An 18,307-nucleotide genomic window follows, 5' to 3' on the forward strand; every position below is an offset into this window, starting at 1 on the left:
GTAACATGCGTAGGATTTCACTGTAGTTCTAGAGGTGTTTTGACAAGTATTGATTGTTTACTGATTCTCATCTCGCTAGAATCAATAATATTTTCTTTCTGATGTTTATTATTAAAGCATTAGCAGCATTTAAGCCAAGATAGTATGTACAATTACAGGCACTGCTCAACTTGTGACCACAGATGAGCACAAAATTTCCATTGCTAAGCAAGACAATTGTTAAGTGAGTTTTGCCCCATTTTATAGCCTTTCTTGCCACAGTTGTTAAGTGAATCACTGCAGTTATTAAGTTAATAACATGGTTATAAAGTGTATCTGACTTCACTATTGATTTGGCTTGTTAGAAGATCACAAAAACTTGTTACATGACCCCGGGAGAATGCAATTGTCATAGATACATGTGTGTTCCACGCATCCAAATTTTGATTACGTGACCATGGGGATGTTGCAAGAATTGTATGTGTGAAAAACAGCCGTAAGTCACTTTTTCAGTGCCATTGTAATTTTGAATGGTCACTAAATGAAAGGTTATAAGTTGAGGACTACCTGTAATAAGGCAATTGTGTATTTGTCTACTGAAACGGACTCTTGGTGTACAGCACAAGACATTTCTTTCATATCTGATTCATCAGTACTTTTGGTTTCCAAAATACAGTTTACCACCATATGTGATTCTATAGTGGGAGGAAAAAGAATAGAAGGAACAGGATATCCAGTGCTGATCCAATTTGGATCTTCCTGTAATTGATATACATGTACATTTCACTTGAAGCAAGTGAATATTCTTTTGTAGGTGAATCTGAATTGTAACTTATCTCACAATTGAAATAGTAACATTCACATTATATTTAAATTTGAAAATAAAGTAAGTTTAATCATTTGAAACATTCCCAGTTTTCCAGAACATTCATTAGACCAGTTTTTCTCAATCTTGGCCATTTTAAAATGTGTGGACTTTCAACTCCCAAACTTCCCCAGCCAGCCATGCCTTCTATTTTCCATATTGTGTACTATAAAAGGAGAATTCGTTTTCATTGAAAAAAAGGACAAAGTAAACCCTGATTTTCCAATTTATTTATTCTAAATGAAGATAGTAAAGTGATATGCAAAATATTGTTTATGTGACTTACTGCAAGAATAGCAAGTTGTGTGAAATAGTTCCGAAGCAGGAATCCAAGTAGTTTTTTAGAGGGGAAAATATAATATAAAATATTTCTAATTCCAATTTCTGGAAAATGACACCATGGTCTCTATATTAGTGTCAGAATCTAGGCATATATTCAGCAGAGCAAAATTTGCAATGGGCTCTCTTCATCCCAAAAGGTGGCTAAGGCACACTCTTTTTGTCAGAGAGATTAGAACGTCAGTCTCAAACGATAACTGGTTACTGAATATTTGTGGTAGTCCTTCCAGACAGGTGGTTATAAAACAGGGTGAAACAGTTGTTAGTTGGTTTTGAAGCTTTAAAAATGGGTGGCTTTGAAACGTGAGCAACATGATATAAAAACAAGTTGAAAAACCAATGTGATTTCTGCACAGAGGACAAAGTCAGTAAACGTCCACAATCACAGGGGTTGTATAATCGGAATGTCTGATTCCAAAACTGATCACAGGAGCACAAGATATCTAGAGATGGGAGGATGAAAACAGGTAAGGCAAAATAGACATGTCTTCTGGTGATTGGTACATTTCCGTACTGTAAAATTAGTACATTTTAATAGCATTTATTTTCTTTGAATAAGAAAAATATAGTTTGTAATAGCAAACATAGTAGTTGTAGACACCAAGGCCCATTTAGTAGATGGGGGTCCCCAAGGGAGAGAGCTAAAATACTATGCCCTTCTCTCAATCTTGACTTAACTGCTGAGTGCAGCCAATAAAAGGACCCACAGCCACTACTTTCCTGCTGATACAGCAGCTGTAAGCTTGAGCCTCATGAGGATCTCTTCTGACTTTGAGCTACCCATGTTCCACAACTTCTTGCCCCAGAAGATACCTTCCCTCACTTAGCCAAGTAAGAGTATGCTTCTTTTATGCCCAGGCCTCTTTTATGCCTAGTGGTCTTCTGAAGCTTTGATAATGGAATCCCTGGAGGTACATTGTAGTACAGCAGACTTTTTCAGGCTACAGAAACTTTTAGTTGCCTTTTTAAAAAAAAACTCAGAACCTATGATTAAAAGGCACACATCTGATGATATACTATCTGAATAGAAACCAGAGCATTGTAATGATAGAAAATTAGCTACATTTGAGTGAAGATGTTTTTTTATATCCTTAGTCTCCCATGAAACTCCATTAAGTCTTATGGAACCTTAGGTTCTCCATTTGAGATTCCATGGATGTAATTTGAAAAGGAATGTTGTGTGGGATGCCTATTCTTTCTCCCTGCATCCCTTCAAAAGCTGGTAGAAGAAGAGCCAGAAGAAGAAAAGGAGAAATCAGCAGAAACAATTGAAGACGCTGTTGGAGCCTCCAGGGATTCCACTTCCAGCGCATGTGCTAATCAAAGGGCAGTAGAAAAGAAGGGGAGAGCAATCCTTGTAATGTCAGTTCTTCTATTCTTTGCTTCCTTTTTCCTTCAATACCTTTCTTCCTCTATAACTCCTCTTGAGGCCCTGGACTTGAGCTATCATGTCTGGATCATAAAAAATCTAGGCTTTAAAAAACTCTTATATCATCTTATGGAATAGATCAGAGGTCTTCAAACTTGGCAACTTTAAGACTTGTGGACTTCAACTTCCAGCTCTGCTGGCTGGAGAATTCTGGGAGTTGAAGTCCATAAGTCTTAAAGTTGCCAAGTTTGGGGAGCCCTGGTATAGATCATCATTTCTCAACTTTGGCAACTAAGATAACTGGATTTCAACACCTAATTCTAGGCATTGAGTTATCAAAGTTGAGAAACACTGGTCTATATTCAACTTCAATACGATGGCCTTTCTTTAGTCAATCAGACTTGTTGACAGTATGGGGCAAGGGCTGGGGGTGGCCAGAGGAAGCCTTTCAGCCCTTTTCTTAGATTGGAGCTAAAAGCTACAGTTACAGCTCAGTTTGTGGGAACAGCTTCCATTACAGTTGGAATTCTAATGTAGCAAGCTATTGGAATATGAGAATGGATTATACGAATGTTGCAGAATAAAAGAAACTATCATATTTATCGAATATTGGTGGGACCAGTATAAGCACAGAGCATTTGAATTCTTAAAAATAAAGTATATAGCAAAATGCTTGCTTCTTCTATTGTACAAGAACAAATATTACATTCTTCCCTCCATACATTTTTTAGCCCTAATAAATTTCATAACCTTCTTTTTCAGATGGATGGACATTTTTTCTAGAAAATAAATATAATTATCTCACCTTTCCCAGTTCGTACTCTGCAGGTCCAGGCATTTTGTCAGTCTTCTGGTCTTTGAGTCGGCCTGCCATGGTATATTTTGGTGCACTCTTTTTGTAGATCTCTACACTGGGCTTGTGATATGCTGCTGGACCTGGGGTCTAGAAAGGAAAAACCACACAGTGCCCCAAGGCGAAAAGCAACTCAGATAGCTCATATATCGTCTTCTAGAAAAACTGGACAGCTCATAACACATTTCATGAATCATTGTTCTGTGCACAGTCAGGAATTATTTTGTTCCTTCTGCTTGTTATTAATTTAAATAATAATATTCTTATCTAGCCGCCTTTGATTGAATACAGCTTCTCTACCAATCTGATAGTATTGAGAAAAGTTCCAGATAGGTGCAGACTACAGGCAATGAAGGCTTCCTTCTTTCAGCCTCCCTGCATTGACAGGTATCCTGCTTAACAACCCACACATCTGAACGCAACTAGGACTGTCTGGATTTGCTGTTGCTTGCAATCCTTGACATTGCTCTTTACAGCCACATCACTTAGCAATTTCGATCTTGGTCCCAATTGTCACTGTAACCTAAAGTCTAGCTGTAGAGTCAGTTCATTGCCAGGAGACAGATTTATGTTCTGTTGGGATAGGATGGAGGAGTGTGTGGGTAAGAGAAGAACAGAGACTGGGGCAAAAAGAATGGTGGTTTTGGCCATGGGACTGATTTCAGGAAAAGACAACACTGCTTTAAGGAGCTGGAGATAGATGCTCTGCATGTGTTCACATCTGCCCCAAAGCATAACCGAAGGGCTGAATAGCCCAAGAAAATATTACTTTGGCCTAAGTAAGAATTACTTGAAATTATGTATCCAATTTTCTAGGTAACTCATGTTGGTATTGTATGTGTAAATGCACTGGCATTCACTTTTCAGCAACTGATGATCTACTAACTAACAGAATGGAGTCAGTTGGAAGGGACCTTTGAAGTCTTCTAGTCCAACCCCCTGCTCAGACAGGAAACTCTATACCATTTCAGACAAATGGTTGTCCAATCTCTTCTTAAACTCTTCCAGTATTGGAGCATTCACAACTTCTGGAGGCAAGTTGTTCCATAGATTAATTGTTCTAACTGTCAGAAAATTTCTTCTTAGTTCTAGGTTGTTTCTCTCCTTGATCAGTTTCCATCCATTGTTTCTTGTCCTGTCCTCAGGTGCTTTGGAGAATAGCTTGACACCCTCTTTCAATACCCCTGAGATATTGGAACACTGCAACCTAGTCCTTCTTTTCATTAAACTAGACACACCCAATTCCACCAACCATTTTTTATATGTTTTAGCTTTCAATCCCCTAATCATCTTTGTTGCTCTTCTCTGCACTTTTTCTAGAGTCTCGATATCTTTTTTACATCACAGTGACCAAAACTGGATGCAGTATTCCAAGTGTGGCCTTACAAAGCATTATAAAGTAGTTATTAACACTTCACGTGACTACCAGGGAGCAGTGGAATGTAGATAGAGAGCTAAAATTGTGCACTCTTTCTTCTCTTATTTTCTGTCCCTCTGCCTGTTCTTTGTTTATGATATTGCTAATCTCAGGTTGCTTCTGGAAAGCAAGCAGCACAGAGAAGCAGCAGCTATGTTGAATGCTGCTTCTCTGTACTGCGTGCTTTCCAGATGGGACTTAGAGGAAAGCGGCAGCTCACAGCTTCTAAATTGCACAAGAGACACTCTCTCCCAGCAAGAGCAGCAGCAGAGAGAAGCAGCTGCTGACCCAGAGACCAAATTGAGGGTCTCTTCAAATGACTGAGCCTCGGCAAGGGACGGATACAAGATCTCTGCTGCAGCGCTTTAGGTAAGAAGAACCATCCCACAGTTTGAGGCCAGAGGGAAGCAGCAATGTGGACAGAGCCCAGGACAAGGCCGGAGTCGGGAAATGGCACGTTCCCCAACCTGGCCAAGGTGGGCAGTGAGCGGGCCGAGGCTCCGGGGCAAGGCCAGAGCCGGGAAATGGCGTGTCCCTGGGCTGCGACCCAAGGCGAAGGGCAAATGGATGGCATGCTTATCTTTGGTGAGCAGAGCAGGCAAGGCATAGAGATTAACTGGACCACGTGGCAAAGGGAAGTTAATATATGGGGCGGGGTGGGGGGGCGATGCTAGCCAGTGGTTGATTTTACCAGTTCTCCGAACTGCGCAAAATCATAACAACCGGTTCGCCCAAACTGGCTGAATCCCACCCCTGAGTGTAACCATTATGCACTGTAAGTAGCAGAAGACCAGAAATGTTAGGTTTAAAAGCCAAATGTGTTTCCAGATTGTCCATTGTGGTAATGAAATTACTGATACAACAAAATAAGAATTGAGTCCACAGATTACCTTGTGAAGGTCTTCATCAAAACGTCCAAGCTTACTCTTTCCTGTCATAGAATAGGAAGGGCTGCCTATGGTAGCCACTGAGTGTGGTCCAATGACCTCTGGAATCATATAATTGTTAGGACCTGGAAAAATGTGAATATTATCAAAATGAAGAGTGAGAATTCTGGCAATCCTGGAGAAAAAGACTGGTAATCACTGACTTTCAAAGTGCTATTTTGGGTTTGTCTAGACTAGGATTTGGGAATAATAGCCTTCTACTTTCTGGCACTTTCTAAACATATTCCAGGATTTCAGTTCCCAGAATATTCTGAAAAGAAACTTTCCTGTGGCATTGCTGATTGGGAATTCTGAAAATTGAACCCACAAATTACCCAGACTATGGAAGGTTGTTCATGAGAATAGTTTAGTTTTTTTTTTTTTTTTTGAATCTCAAACTATCACAAGACATCATAAATGATTTTTGAATACTTTCCTGTCCAAAAGCAATTTCTGAATTTTATTGTTTAAAGAGGTATGAAGGGCTCTTTCCCTGCTATGCCCATTTTTTGTTGTTGTTCTTGTTTAAATCAATTTCCCACCAAGTTAATATTCTAGCTGCACAATTGGTCCAACAAATTGTGGATAGACATAGTGCAACAGAGATAGGCACAACTGAAGCTTACCTCAATGAGAAAAAAAATCTTTTGTAGTGGAAAGAATCACAATTCTATGATCTTCGGTTCAATTACACATAATCAAATTCAGTTGGGCTTTCATCAAGGAAACCTGCATGGAACTGAGCTGCATTCCAGTTTATTAAATGATATTGCTCTGAATTGTGAATTAACAGGATTCCTTCAAACAATAGCAAAGCCAAACAACAAACAGAAGGAATCGGACTTACCTGGTGTGCTATCCACCTTTCCTCCATGAGTTCGATACCCCATGGAATGCATGGGGGAAGCTTTATAGATAACCTTTTTTGCCTTATCAGGCGAGTAACAGGCTAGGAAAAACAGACAAGATTGCTCAAAACTAGATTTAAACTTAATTTTCATTGTCTTAAAGTAGGACTTTGCAATTTTATTCAGGATCAGGTATTGTCCTTCCTTTTTGAGGTTAGATCAGAGACCACACTTTAAAAAAAATCGAAAGGGTTGGGTCACAAAACTCGGGGGGCGGGAATGGAGCAAAAAAAATTTGATTTAATTTAATTTCAAATTTCCTGAAAATAAAGTAAATAAGATATGATTGATTATTGAGTGTGCCCCCCCAGTTAAAAATATAGTGCCCATTTTTGGAATGGTTTTGGGAATTGTACTTAAGGTGTCAAGAAATCCCAGAGCTGTAAGCCAAACTGGGATATTGGATACTGAAAAATAAATCATTCTGGAAGAAGCAAAGGTAAACCACTTCTGTATTATTACTAGGACATGGACTTTTTCTGTGGCCACCATGAGCCAAGGTAATTACAGGATAAAATATAATCTTTGCACCATTTATTCTGCTTGCAAAGAGGAACAATGTTAGAATTTTAGAAGTAATACTTAGGAGAAAAAACATGCAAAGCAGTAAGCTAGAGAAAAAGGTAGGGGTGTGTGTGTGTACACAAAAAAGGTCTCTTATCTAGTCAACATGATCAATTTGTTCATCTGAACATTCACATTTTGAACAAATAGCATGCCCATTCTTATAATCCAGGTATATTAGTTTGCTTATTTATTTATTTATTTGATTGATTGAGTACTGCCCACATCTGATCTAAAGGTGACTGTTGTCTGAAAGTTGAAGTCAGTTCTTCAAGCACAAAGATCTATTTTTTAACAAAGCCTTCTTGTTAACTGAAAACAGTTCTGCATCATGAAACTGCGTAGGATAACATCAATTCCTTTTATTGTACAGGTGATGACAGGTTTTTGCTTCTATTTAACCACACAGAATCTTCCAAAATCAGAGCTCTTAGAAGAGGCAATCCACTTGATTTTTATACTTGGGATAGAGGTCAGTTACTCACCGGGACCTGGGGTAGTCTCCACTTTTGTTTCAGTTCGCCCACTTAATGAATAAGAGGGACCAGTCTTCCTTCCTCTATTAGTCACAGTACCCTGCACAAAGTAAGGACCTGGGACATTGTCCTTGCTAGATGGAGGCTTTGCACCATACATGCTGTAGGCAGGCGCTTTCCTTTTGGTGGGAATGTGTGATACATAACCTGGGGAAAAAAGAGTTGCATCATGTCAACTTTATAGTAGTGTGACCCCCCTAAAATGATAAATCATATCCCTTTGCAAGGATATCCCAACCACAGTCAGAGAAACCCTTAGACGAGAGATGTGTTAGGCTATAGCAGCAAAAAATGAGGAGTCTGATAACACCTTTTCTAATTAAGAAATTTCATTAAAAGGTATAAGCCCTTTGAATTTCACCCAATGCTTTTATGTGCTGCAGTTCATGAAAGCTTATGCCTTTTAATAATAAATTTGTTGGAAAAGGTGTAATCAGATTCCTGACTTAGTCATCAGAAATTTTGCATTAAGTTGTATCGTTTTAGCACCTTCTCTTCAGATGACAACTAACACAAACTTTGTAATCCCTGTCTCCTAATATCCTATAATCCAATACAGAAATGAGAGGCAAACCTAGGATTCTGTTCGGGAAAAAAACTGTTTTTTCTCCCAATTTAGAAACTTCCAGCACCCAAAATTTCCTTCTGGCTGGGAATTGTGATTGAAATTCATCTGGAGATTGCCAAGCCAAGAAACCTGGTCTCTACATTAACGGAATAACACAGTTGGAAGGAAGCTTAGAGGTCTTCTAGTTCCTGTTCTAACTTCCTGTTCAGGCAGGAAACACTATACCATTTCATACAAATGGTTGTTCAATCTCTTCCTAAAAACCTCCAGTGTTGGAGCACCCATAACTTCTGGAGGCAAGTCATTTCACTGATCAATTGTTCTGTCAGGAAATGTTGTCTTAGTTCTAGGCTGCTTCTCTCCTTGATTACTTTCCATCCATTGGGTCTGGTCTTGCCTTCAGGTGCTTTGACCCCCATCTTCTTTGTGGCAGATCCTTAGATATTGGACACTGTTATCAAACCAGCTGAAAATAAAATGGCTTAATAAAGTAACTTCCCAATTTCAATCTCACTAGCCCCAATTTTGGCTAGAATGAAGTCTTTGGTATTCCATCTGGACCATGCTTCCCATGGCCCTAAAGTGGTGCAATCCTCTATTTTTTTATCCTTTCCACCAATGCTGGGAAAGCAGGAGCAAACCTTTTCCCTTTGCATGAATGTTTCTTTGAGGACGTGTAATTTCCATTGATGGACAACTTCCCATCAAGGGCTTCTATTGATGGGTTGGTTAAAAAGCAGGGGAGGAGAGACCTAAAGAGAAAACATTATTGTTTTACCATTCTTCCTGTCACCTGGCTAGAAGGGGAAACTGGCAAAACTTTTGTCAGTTTATCTTATCTTTATTTAATAATCCCCCATGCTTTTATTCTTCCGTTGGTGAACTTGGTAGGGAAAAAAAGGTTCTGAGTTTCATTGTCCAGTGACAAGATGAATGGGGAAATTAGATTCACCTGTGAAGAGCAGTTGAGAAATGGGGTGGCAGATAAGCAGCACAGGGCAAGATGGTTGTGGAAAGCAAGTGACCTATAGCACCTCATGGCCAATTAGAAAGCAATATTTGTCTACAATGAAGTGAAGCACAACAGATACACAAGGCAGCATGGCCAGTGCTGATGCAAATTGAAAAATTTTGATGTGCAGCACAAGATGGCTGAGGTTATCTTTCTGGTGGCTAGGGTAGGGAGGCAGAGAAAGGATGGCCTCATCCATGGTTGCCCTTTGGGAAACAGCTCATCGTCTGGATTTATGCTGGCACAACTTGGATGTGCAGATCTACTCTCAACTTCATCACCAACGTTAAGTGCTTCCAATTCAAACTATTGTGTTGATTGAGAATTCTCGATGTTGCAACTTCATCACTTTTGGAGGATAATTAAGTGGAGGTGGTTGATCTAGATTTTAAGATTTATGATGTTCCTGACCTAATGTCAAGACTTGGAGTTTGAGAGGATGATTTTTCAGGAGGTCTCCAAGCCCTGAAATTAAATTCTACTTGAATCAGGGGAAAAAAACACCAAAATTAGTATTAGTTTTAAAAAGCCATAAAAACAATAAGTATAGAACATTAAATAAAATATCACCATCAAGCAAGTGATATAGTGACATATCCCTACTAACTGGTAGGGATCGCACTGTTGAAATGTGCAGAAAATTATTACAGAAAATTATTTCCAAAACAGAATACATGTGGGTATATTGTGATGTCTTTTCATGTTGAATTCTTTTTTTAAAAAAATCAGTTCTACTAATTGTTATTATTGGATGTTTCACATTGTTATCCAAGATATTTTTGGGTGGGGTCTGCTGTAAATGGCAATGATAAATAAATATATAACAAAACACTGACTATATTTTAAAGTCCTGACTGATGGAACATTTTTATTTATGTTTATTTACCTGTTGCTCCTTGTATGGAGTACTTGGGGCCAGGACTGGTATACTGGGCCATGATTGGGCCTCTTGGACGATGAGGCCTCCATGATCCTATCCAACCTCCTTGGCTCATGGTGGATACTTATTCCAAAACCTGAGAAATGAAGAACACAGAACAATTTTCAGAACACAAACGAGATATTTCCTTTTATATTTTATGCAGCCTTACTGCATTTTCTTTGCTTTATTGGCATTCAAGTGCTAAGAAAACATTTGGTCTTTACTTCCTACTTTAAGGTAGTCCTCAATTTACCACCATTCATTTAGTGGCCATTTAAGTTACAACAGCACTGAAAAATGTGACTTATGTGACTTCAGTCCCTTTTTCCCCACTAATCATTGTGGCATCCCCATGATGAGCTGATCAAAAGTCAGACACTTGGCAGTTGGCATGTTCTTTGCATGTAGACTTGCAGTGCCGCAGGGTCATGTGATCACTTTTTATGACCTTCTGACAAGCAAAGTCAATGGGGAAGTCAGATTCACTTAATGATCATGTTACTAACTTAACATCTAGAATGATTCATTTAACAACTGGCAAGAAATGTCATAAATGGGGCAAAACTCACTGAACAACCATCTTGCTTAGCAACCAAAATTGGGGGCTCAATTGTGGTCGTATGTTGAGGCCCACCCGTACTCCCTTTCTCCTTCTGTTTTCACCTTTTCCATCTACACTTAGTGGGAAAGTATTACCAGGCCTCCCCTAAAAGTAGAGAAGGCATAGGAAGCAGCAATTGCATTGGGAAGAGTCATGGTAGACTTTTGTGAGGAGAAAAGTATTTTGATTGATTGATTGATTAGTGAGTGATTGCATATCATCAAGTCACTCTTGACTTTAGCAATCCCATATTGTAGATAGATTTCTCTATTACAATCTGTCACCAACAAGATTTTTCAAGTCTTCCAGTAATGGGCAAAAATAAATTTGTCACTAAATTCTGACTCCTAAACACTTTTTCCTGAAGAATGTATATTGATTTTTCTGGATTGAACTCACCTATACAAGTATTTATGATTGCATACCTAATTTATTTTTTCAGAATGTTGTTTGGTTATATTTCATAGAATTGGCAGACATTGTAGGAGGAATGATGTATTCAGGTCTATGGTAGCCAGAAACCAGGAGTCTAGTAGCATCTTTTCAGACTAACATATTTATTAAAAATGAAGTAGCCCTCACTTCATCAGATGGATGTCTGTTTGCTAAGACTTTCTGGATTAGCCTGACAACTTTTGAAGTACACAGTCTCTTACTCAACATACATCAAAAGATTCAGGCTATTATAGAACATTTTAACAAACTCAACCGGTTTTTAACACATTTCAATTGTTAAATTGGCAAAAGTAGATAACTCAACAAATGATTTTACAAGGACAGATCAGCTTGGTCCTTAATGTGACTTGGGCATACTAAGTTAAAACTGGTGATAAATTTGTTACAAAGAATGTCATTAAGAACCTAACCACCGAAGTGCATGATAAAACTAAGCAAACAGGTCATAAGCTAGCTCCTAACAAAAAGCCTTTAACCTAGAAATAAGATAGACAAGATAATTTCTTCTTCTTTTTTTTTACTGTGAGCATATTGGACCACATTAAAAATGAAATTCTGTTGCCTGCTCTTAAGAGAAAGTATATATCTTCCCAAACACATACAGAATACACATATACACACCCTACATACATACACAAATAGGTTGACAGAATTATACAAGACTTGCTTCCAAATAAAGGATCTGAATGTTAACAATTAAAAGATACTGGGCAGCTTTTCTTAAAGCCAACCATTTCGCTGCATTGATTTATCAGTTTAATGGACTCAGAGAGAGGTATAATTATAGAAGATAACCAAAGACCAAGAGGACAATGCAAAGACGAATTTGAGCTGCCCTTGTTTTATTAGAAAGAAACGGGAGCTTAAACCTAAATTTAATTAAGGGATTAAAAAGAGAAGTCTGGTATGTGATTAATCTGAAGACAGTATTTAGGCTATTTTGAAATCTGTCTCCCTCTGTTTATATAGTAATTTATTTGGTTCATTATTTAAATTGATGTATTCTGCAGTTCCTTGTAACCCACATCAAGCTTCCAGTTGGCATTAATTTCTAAGGACTCATAGAAACTAACTACATTATAAAAAGGAATGGGAGAGAAACGAGGAATATAAAGATCTTCTTAAACACCGAACGCTAATTCACCTTTCGCCTTGGGATATTGGACGTATATGAGTAACCTTCTTGTCTGTTATATCTTTCCTTACTTCTGCTCAACAGGCTACGGGTGGGTCAAAGAGAAGATGGAATGCTGGCCAGTCAGGACCCATCTCTTATTTGCAAGGATTTGCCCTCCCCTCCATGAGGGCATAAGAAGAATCTTCATGAAAGTGTCATAGAAACAAACAATTGCCTTTCATAGTACTACTTAGTGTTCTAGAACCCAAAGAACAAGTAGGAAAGTCTATACTGTGTGTTGGGAATTAGGGTGAATCTATGTATGTGAGAGATCCATGATTAGGTCTCCTAATGTAATTTCCTACATTGTAAAAGAAAGGCTTGGATGGGGAAAAGGGGCACTGATCTTCCCATACACACACACACTCCTATATTTTCCTAGGCAAATTTCTTCTAATACTATTTGCCTTGGAGGTGAAAATCTGTTAGACCAACACATTCTGAAAATACATGGCAATAATTCACACTAATAAATAAATTTGCTTGGGGTCTAAATATACTATTTTTCATCTAGATTATTTCTGTGTTTCCTTACCATTACTTTCTCTTTCTCCTAGAGAAAATCCATTAAGAAACGAAAGTTGCGTAATGTCTTTTGACAGCTAAAGCTACAACTCTTTCATTTGGCAACACTTCTGAATAAGTACATTTGTCCATTTGATTTTTTTTAAAACAACAAGACTACAGAGTGATGAAAGGATGTTGGGGAGAAACTGATAAATTCATACAAAATACTTGGAAGCTCAGAGAGCTAAATTCACAAAATTTATAACATTTATATCAGTATGATGGCATGCAATTCCAGACTTTAAAAAAGATGGACTCCATACATCTTTGGACATGTCTAAAATGCTACTTTAGATGAAGTCACAGTCACTACTTTTAATTTCTGCCAAAAGATGACTTTAAGATTTAGGGATAGCCTTCATATAGAGTAAATAAGACATCTGATATCCTTCTGAATAATCATCGTGTTTATTTCAGTTAAAGCTGGTATTCTTTATCTAGAGATTTTCAGAAGTCTAGAGGAAAACAGTCTTCACAAAACTGTATTTAATATGCAGGTAATATTATGTTTAATTGCTTAGATTTGTGGGGTTCCCATATCGATTATAGTCTAAAATATAGTTTGGGGAATGTGGTGATCATTAGTTAAGTCTAACACAGAACAAAGAACCATGTAAGCAATACTTCCCATACAAAATTGCATATATTGAAACAGATAATGTTATCTCTTAAGATGACCTTCCCCCCCAAAACAAATAAAATATTAACAAATTTATGGTTCTCACAAAAATGAAACTCACTTGCATTTTTATATATTGTATGAATGGAAATGTATATTTTAATCAAAACAGAAGAATTCTCTTTTCTTAACCCGGACTAGGATTACCAAAATTGCAACAATGCAAACCTGTATCTTATTAAATAAATGCAAGAAAAAGATACACATATTTTGTATATCTTCAATTGTGTCTAATGTACTGAATATGGTGTATTCATATAAGTATCTAAAGGCATGGTCTCACATCTTCTACTGCAGCCTGTTGTTTAAAGCGATCTTAGTCTACTCTTGCACTCCTACACATAGCTATTGGGAGAAACCAAGTCTGCTTCTTTCCTAATACTTTGTCCCAGGCAACAGAGGTGAAAGGGAACTTACATATCCTAGTTATGCAACTGACCACAATTTTGACCACAATTGAGTCCAACATTTCTGTTGCTAAACGAGACGTCTATTAAGTTTTGCCTCATTTTACAACCTTTATTGCCACCATTGTTAAGTGAATCACTGCAGTTGTTAAGTTAGTAACACAGTTATTAAATAAATCTGGCTTCCTCATTGACCTTGTCAGAATATTGCAAAAAGTGCTCTCAAAACCCCAGGACACTTAACCATCATAAATATGAGTCAGTTGCCAAGCAGCTGAATTTTGATCACGTGACCACAGGGATGTGAAAAACACTTGTTTCAGTGCCATTCTAACTTTGAACGGTCACTAAATGAACTGTTGTAAGTTGAGGACTACCTGTGTTTGCTCACCCAGGTTTGATTAAAAATGAGAGGACTTTATTCTTTCCCATGTTGACTTCAGTATCAAAAGAATAATGAAAGTTTTAACTTCACAATGGTTTAGAAAAAGGCATTCATGGAAACATAATTGCCTGAAGTAAGATTTTTACTAACTCATTTGACCCGCAGAGTGTTTGATGGAGAAATGTCCAGATCTTTGATAAAAAGCACCAAAGACAAGAAATGGCTTCAGTATAGAGTGCGGAAGAGAGAAGAGAGGTAAGGGAAGAAGAGAGCAATAGGAGAGAGGGCAGGGGGGGGAAGAGGAGGAGAGAAAGGAGGAGTGGAAAGGGGAGAGAGAAGGAGAGAGGAAGTGGAAGTAGAGAAGAAAAGGATGATAGAGGGAAGAAAGGAGGTAGGGAGGAGAGAAGGAGAAGAAAGTGATGGATAAGGTACAAATATGGTATATGGAGAGCAGAAGAGCCAATACTTGTTTAACTATTTTTGGGAGTTGATGGTAAGACAAACATTTAATAGTATAATACGATGTTGGCTATGTAATAGTATATATGTGGTTATATATTTCATAGATAGATAGATAGATAGATAGATAGATAGATAGATAGATAGATAGATAGATGATAGATGATAGATAGATAGATAGATAGATAGATTAGATAGATAGATAGATAGATAGATAGATAGATAGATACACACACACACACACACACACACACACACACACACATATATATATATATATATATATATATATAGAGAGAGAGAGAGAGAGATAGAGAGATAGATAGAGAGAGATATATATATAAATAGATAGATGATAGATAGATAGATAGATAGATGATAGATAGATAGATAGATAGATAGATAGATAGATAGATAGATAGATAGATGATGATAGATAGATAGATAGATAGATGATAGATAGATAGATAGATAGATAGATAGATAGATAGATAGATAGATAGATAGATAGATAGATGATAGATAGATAGAAATGGCTTCAGTACAATCAACAGCCTCCTCCCATTGGAAGCTGAGCAGTTTGCAGAGAATAACTATTGCTTACAAAGAGACACTCTTTAGCTTGAACTGTGTGAGGAAAGATGTGGTCATGCAGATCATCAGACTTTCCATTGGTTAATTCTTCTCAGCTCAGTTTAAAACACTCTTGGTAGTGATTTGGGCACTTTGGATTATTTGAAGTTTATTTGGATGTTACGATGCTATCTGCATTGACAGGTCTACACCTTTACGAATCTAAAGTTTAAAGAGCACCGTCAGACAACCAGAATTTACCCTTTCTGGCCAATGGCTGAGCAAAGAGAGGGAGTTGTCATCCTATCAATGCATAATTGGGATCAGGTCAAAATACCCAAGAAGAAAGTGATCCAGTGGTGGGATTCAACATTTTTTACTACCAGTTCTGTGGCGTGGCTTTGTGGGCATGATGTGGCTTTGTGGGTGTGGCAGGGGAATGATACTTCAAAATCCCTATTCCCTCCCAATCCTGGGGGAAGGTTATTACAAAATCCCCATTCCCTCCCCACCCCACTAACCTGCTTTCCAGCTCCATTCTCCTGGTCAGGGCAACAAAAGAAGATCAGCTGGGAGGCTGAGAGGCAGCAGGAGCGGGGCCAGCCTATTTGCCAGTTCTCCAAACTAATTTCCAGTACCGGTTCTCCATAACCTGTCAGAATTGGTGGCTGAATGCCACCTCTGGAGTGATCTACTTGTCCCCTTGGATTTCACTGAGCACTAATCTAAACAAACTTCTCTTCCCTATGTCACACACACACACACACACACACACAAAAGAGAGGCTACTTCTGTGTGTTGGCCTTCTGTTCTCCAAAATATACCAGAGAAAATGTGAAGGGAACCTACACCACAGGAAGACGTTTAAAAATGTAAACATGTTTATTGAAAATCTTCAAAAGCTTCCAGGTCAACAACAAAACTTTTTTGCCCTCCAAATACCTGCAATTTATAATGCTGGTATTCCAGCAACCTGACAGCTTTTTATAACTGTCCTAAGACATTACAAGAACAGGAGAGAGGAGTCATAAGGTGAGGTGGAGCAAGAAGTTTTCCAGTGCATAGGCTGCTCCTTAAGCACCCAACATCAATAGACTGTGAATTGTAAAGCAATATTCGTTGAACTGAAATGATATTTGAAATGATATATTGATGACGAAAGTGGAGATGGGGCTTAAACAAGCCACTGCCAGTAGAACCTCTTCATTTATGAGAGGTTCCCAAATAAAGAATGGATGACAGCATTGTCAATATGATGTATCTTTTGGCATGGATAAACGCTGGCAAGGTTGACTTTTGATATCAGACCCACCAATAATTTTCCCTTTCTTTCTGCTGGAGGCTTTTCTTTTATTTCAGTTTCACAAATAGTCATAGAGCCCAAATTATTATTTTGATCTTCCTACAGCATAAATTAGGCTACTGCTTAGAAAGACAAGAGTTTTCTATACAATTGAACTTGAAGTTAACATTACAATTTCCCAGAAATTCATGAGATGGACTGTTAAGACTTGTCCTAACAGAAGGAGATGCACTGAATATAGAAACTGAGGACTCTGGTTGCATACTTTGTAAAACAAAGTACATAATTTGAGAGTATTAACTGAGAAAACTTAGCCAATGCTGATTGATTGTTGATGGCTCATACTTTACAATTAGGTTAGCTCTCTCCCAGATGGATTTCACTTTGATGATCTTTTTTGATAACCTAATTATAATTCAGGCTAAATTGCTGGTTTTTTGCTTCGCGTAGATTTGTTTTTAAAGAGGTCTGAATATGCCAGTTGGTATACAATATAACTTCCTGAACACTGCAGATTCAAAAGTGGCTAAAATATATGATGATTTTGCATTGTAGTGATAACTGTACTATTATAATGTATTTGCAATTTAAAACGCAAAATATTAAAGTCTTAATTAAATCTTAGGGAGATGAATGCCTAAAATTTGAGGTTTGCTGCAGAGTTCCATTTCGCTTATGTATCTAGAAAACATCGGATTGGTGAGTTCAAAACTTTCCCACCCACCCATGATAGTAGCACACTTATGAAGCCTATTATCTGCCAGCATAAATTAAGATTTGTTTCTGAGGGTCTTAAAAAAAATGCTCCTTAAAACAATAATATTCACTAATATTTTTCCTGATATCTGTGTTCTGCATTAAATCTGAATGTTCTTTCAGTATTTTTTATTACTGCTAGTAATTAAATTGTAGACTTTTTATATTTTTCTTTGAAAATTCAAATTCCTCACACGATCAGCACTTCCTTGCCAATATTTTTATCTGAAAGTAAATAAATGGAACAAAAATCAGCTTAAGTGCAGAAGGCAGTGTTTTGAGTCAATTAAAGCCTTATAAAAATAACAATTTATAAAAATTCTGCTGAAGTCTGAATACTGTACTCAGGCTAATCTTCATCTAAGGTCATAGGAGCATCACGGCCCTTTGTGGCATTAAGGATGTTATGATAGACATACTAGCGGTCATGTTTTTCTTGTTGACCATAAAACATTATCCTGAGATGGATGTATTATTCCATTAACGAATGTAAACAGGGAGAAGAGCAAGAAGGGAAAAGGCCACTGAGCCAGGAGTCTCCACAAATTGGCCAAGGGTGTCCCTTGTTAGGAGTAGAGCCTCAGCAAATGACTACTGAAGGTCACTCTTTAAGAAAATTTGGTAGTCCTGAATCCTACCTATTGGGCAAGAAGAGAAGGAATGGAAAATTGGATAACTGCCACATT

The 18,307-nt window shown here is 37.8% G+C and overlaps 1 protein-coding gene across 1 annotated transcript; it reads right to left on the minus strand.

Annotated features, from left to right (window-relative positions):
- Positions 1 to 1,266: 1,266 nt before the first annotated feature.
- On the minus strand, positions 1,267 to 10,331 carry CIMAP1A (ciliary microtubule associated protein 1A; the record flags this gene model as incomplete). Its single annotated transcript, XM_081936926.1, has 6 exons — positions 1,267 to 1,626; positions 3,358 to 3,495; positions 5,713 to 5,834; positions 6,596 to 6,697; positions 7,706 to 7,903; positions 10,223 to 10,331. The coding sequence occupies 6 exons, from the start codon at positions 10,329 to 10,331 to the stop codon at positions 1,549 to 1,551; spliced, it is 747 nt and encodes a 248-aa protein (XP_081793052.1). The 3' UTR covers positions 1,267 to 1,548.
- Between the last annotated feature and the right edge of the window lie 7,976 nt (positions 10,332 to 18,307).

Source organism: Natrix helvetica (genome assembly GCF_964273705.1).
Source record: "Natrix helvetica genome assembly, chromosome: 1".
NCBI lineage: Eukaryota > Metazoa > Chordata > Lepidosauria > Squamata > Natricidae > Natrix > Natrix helvetica.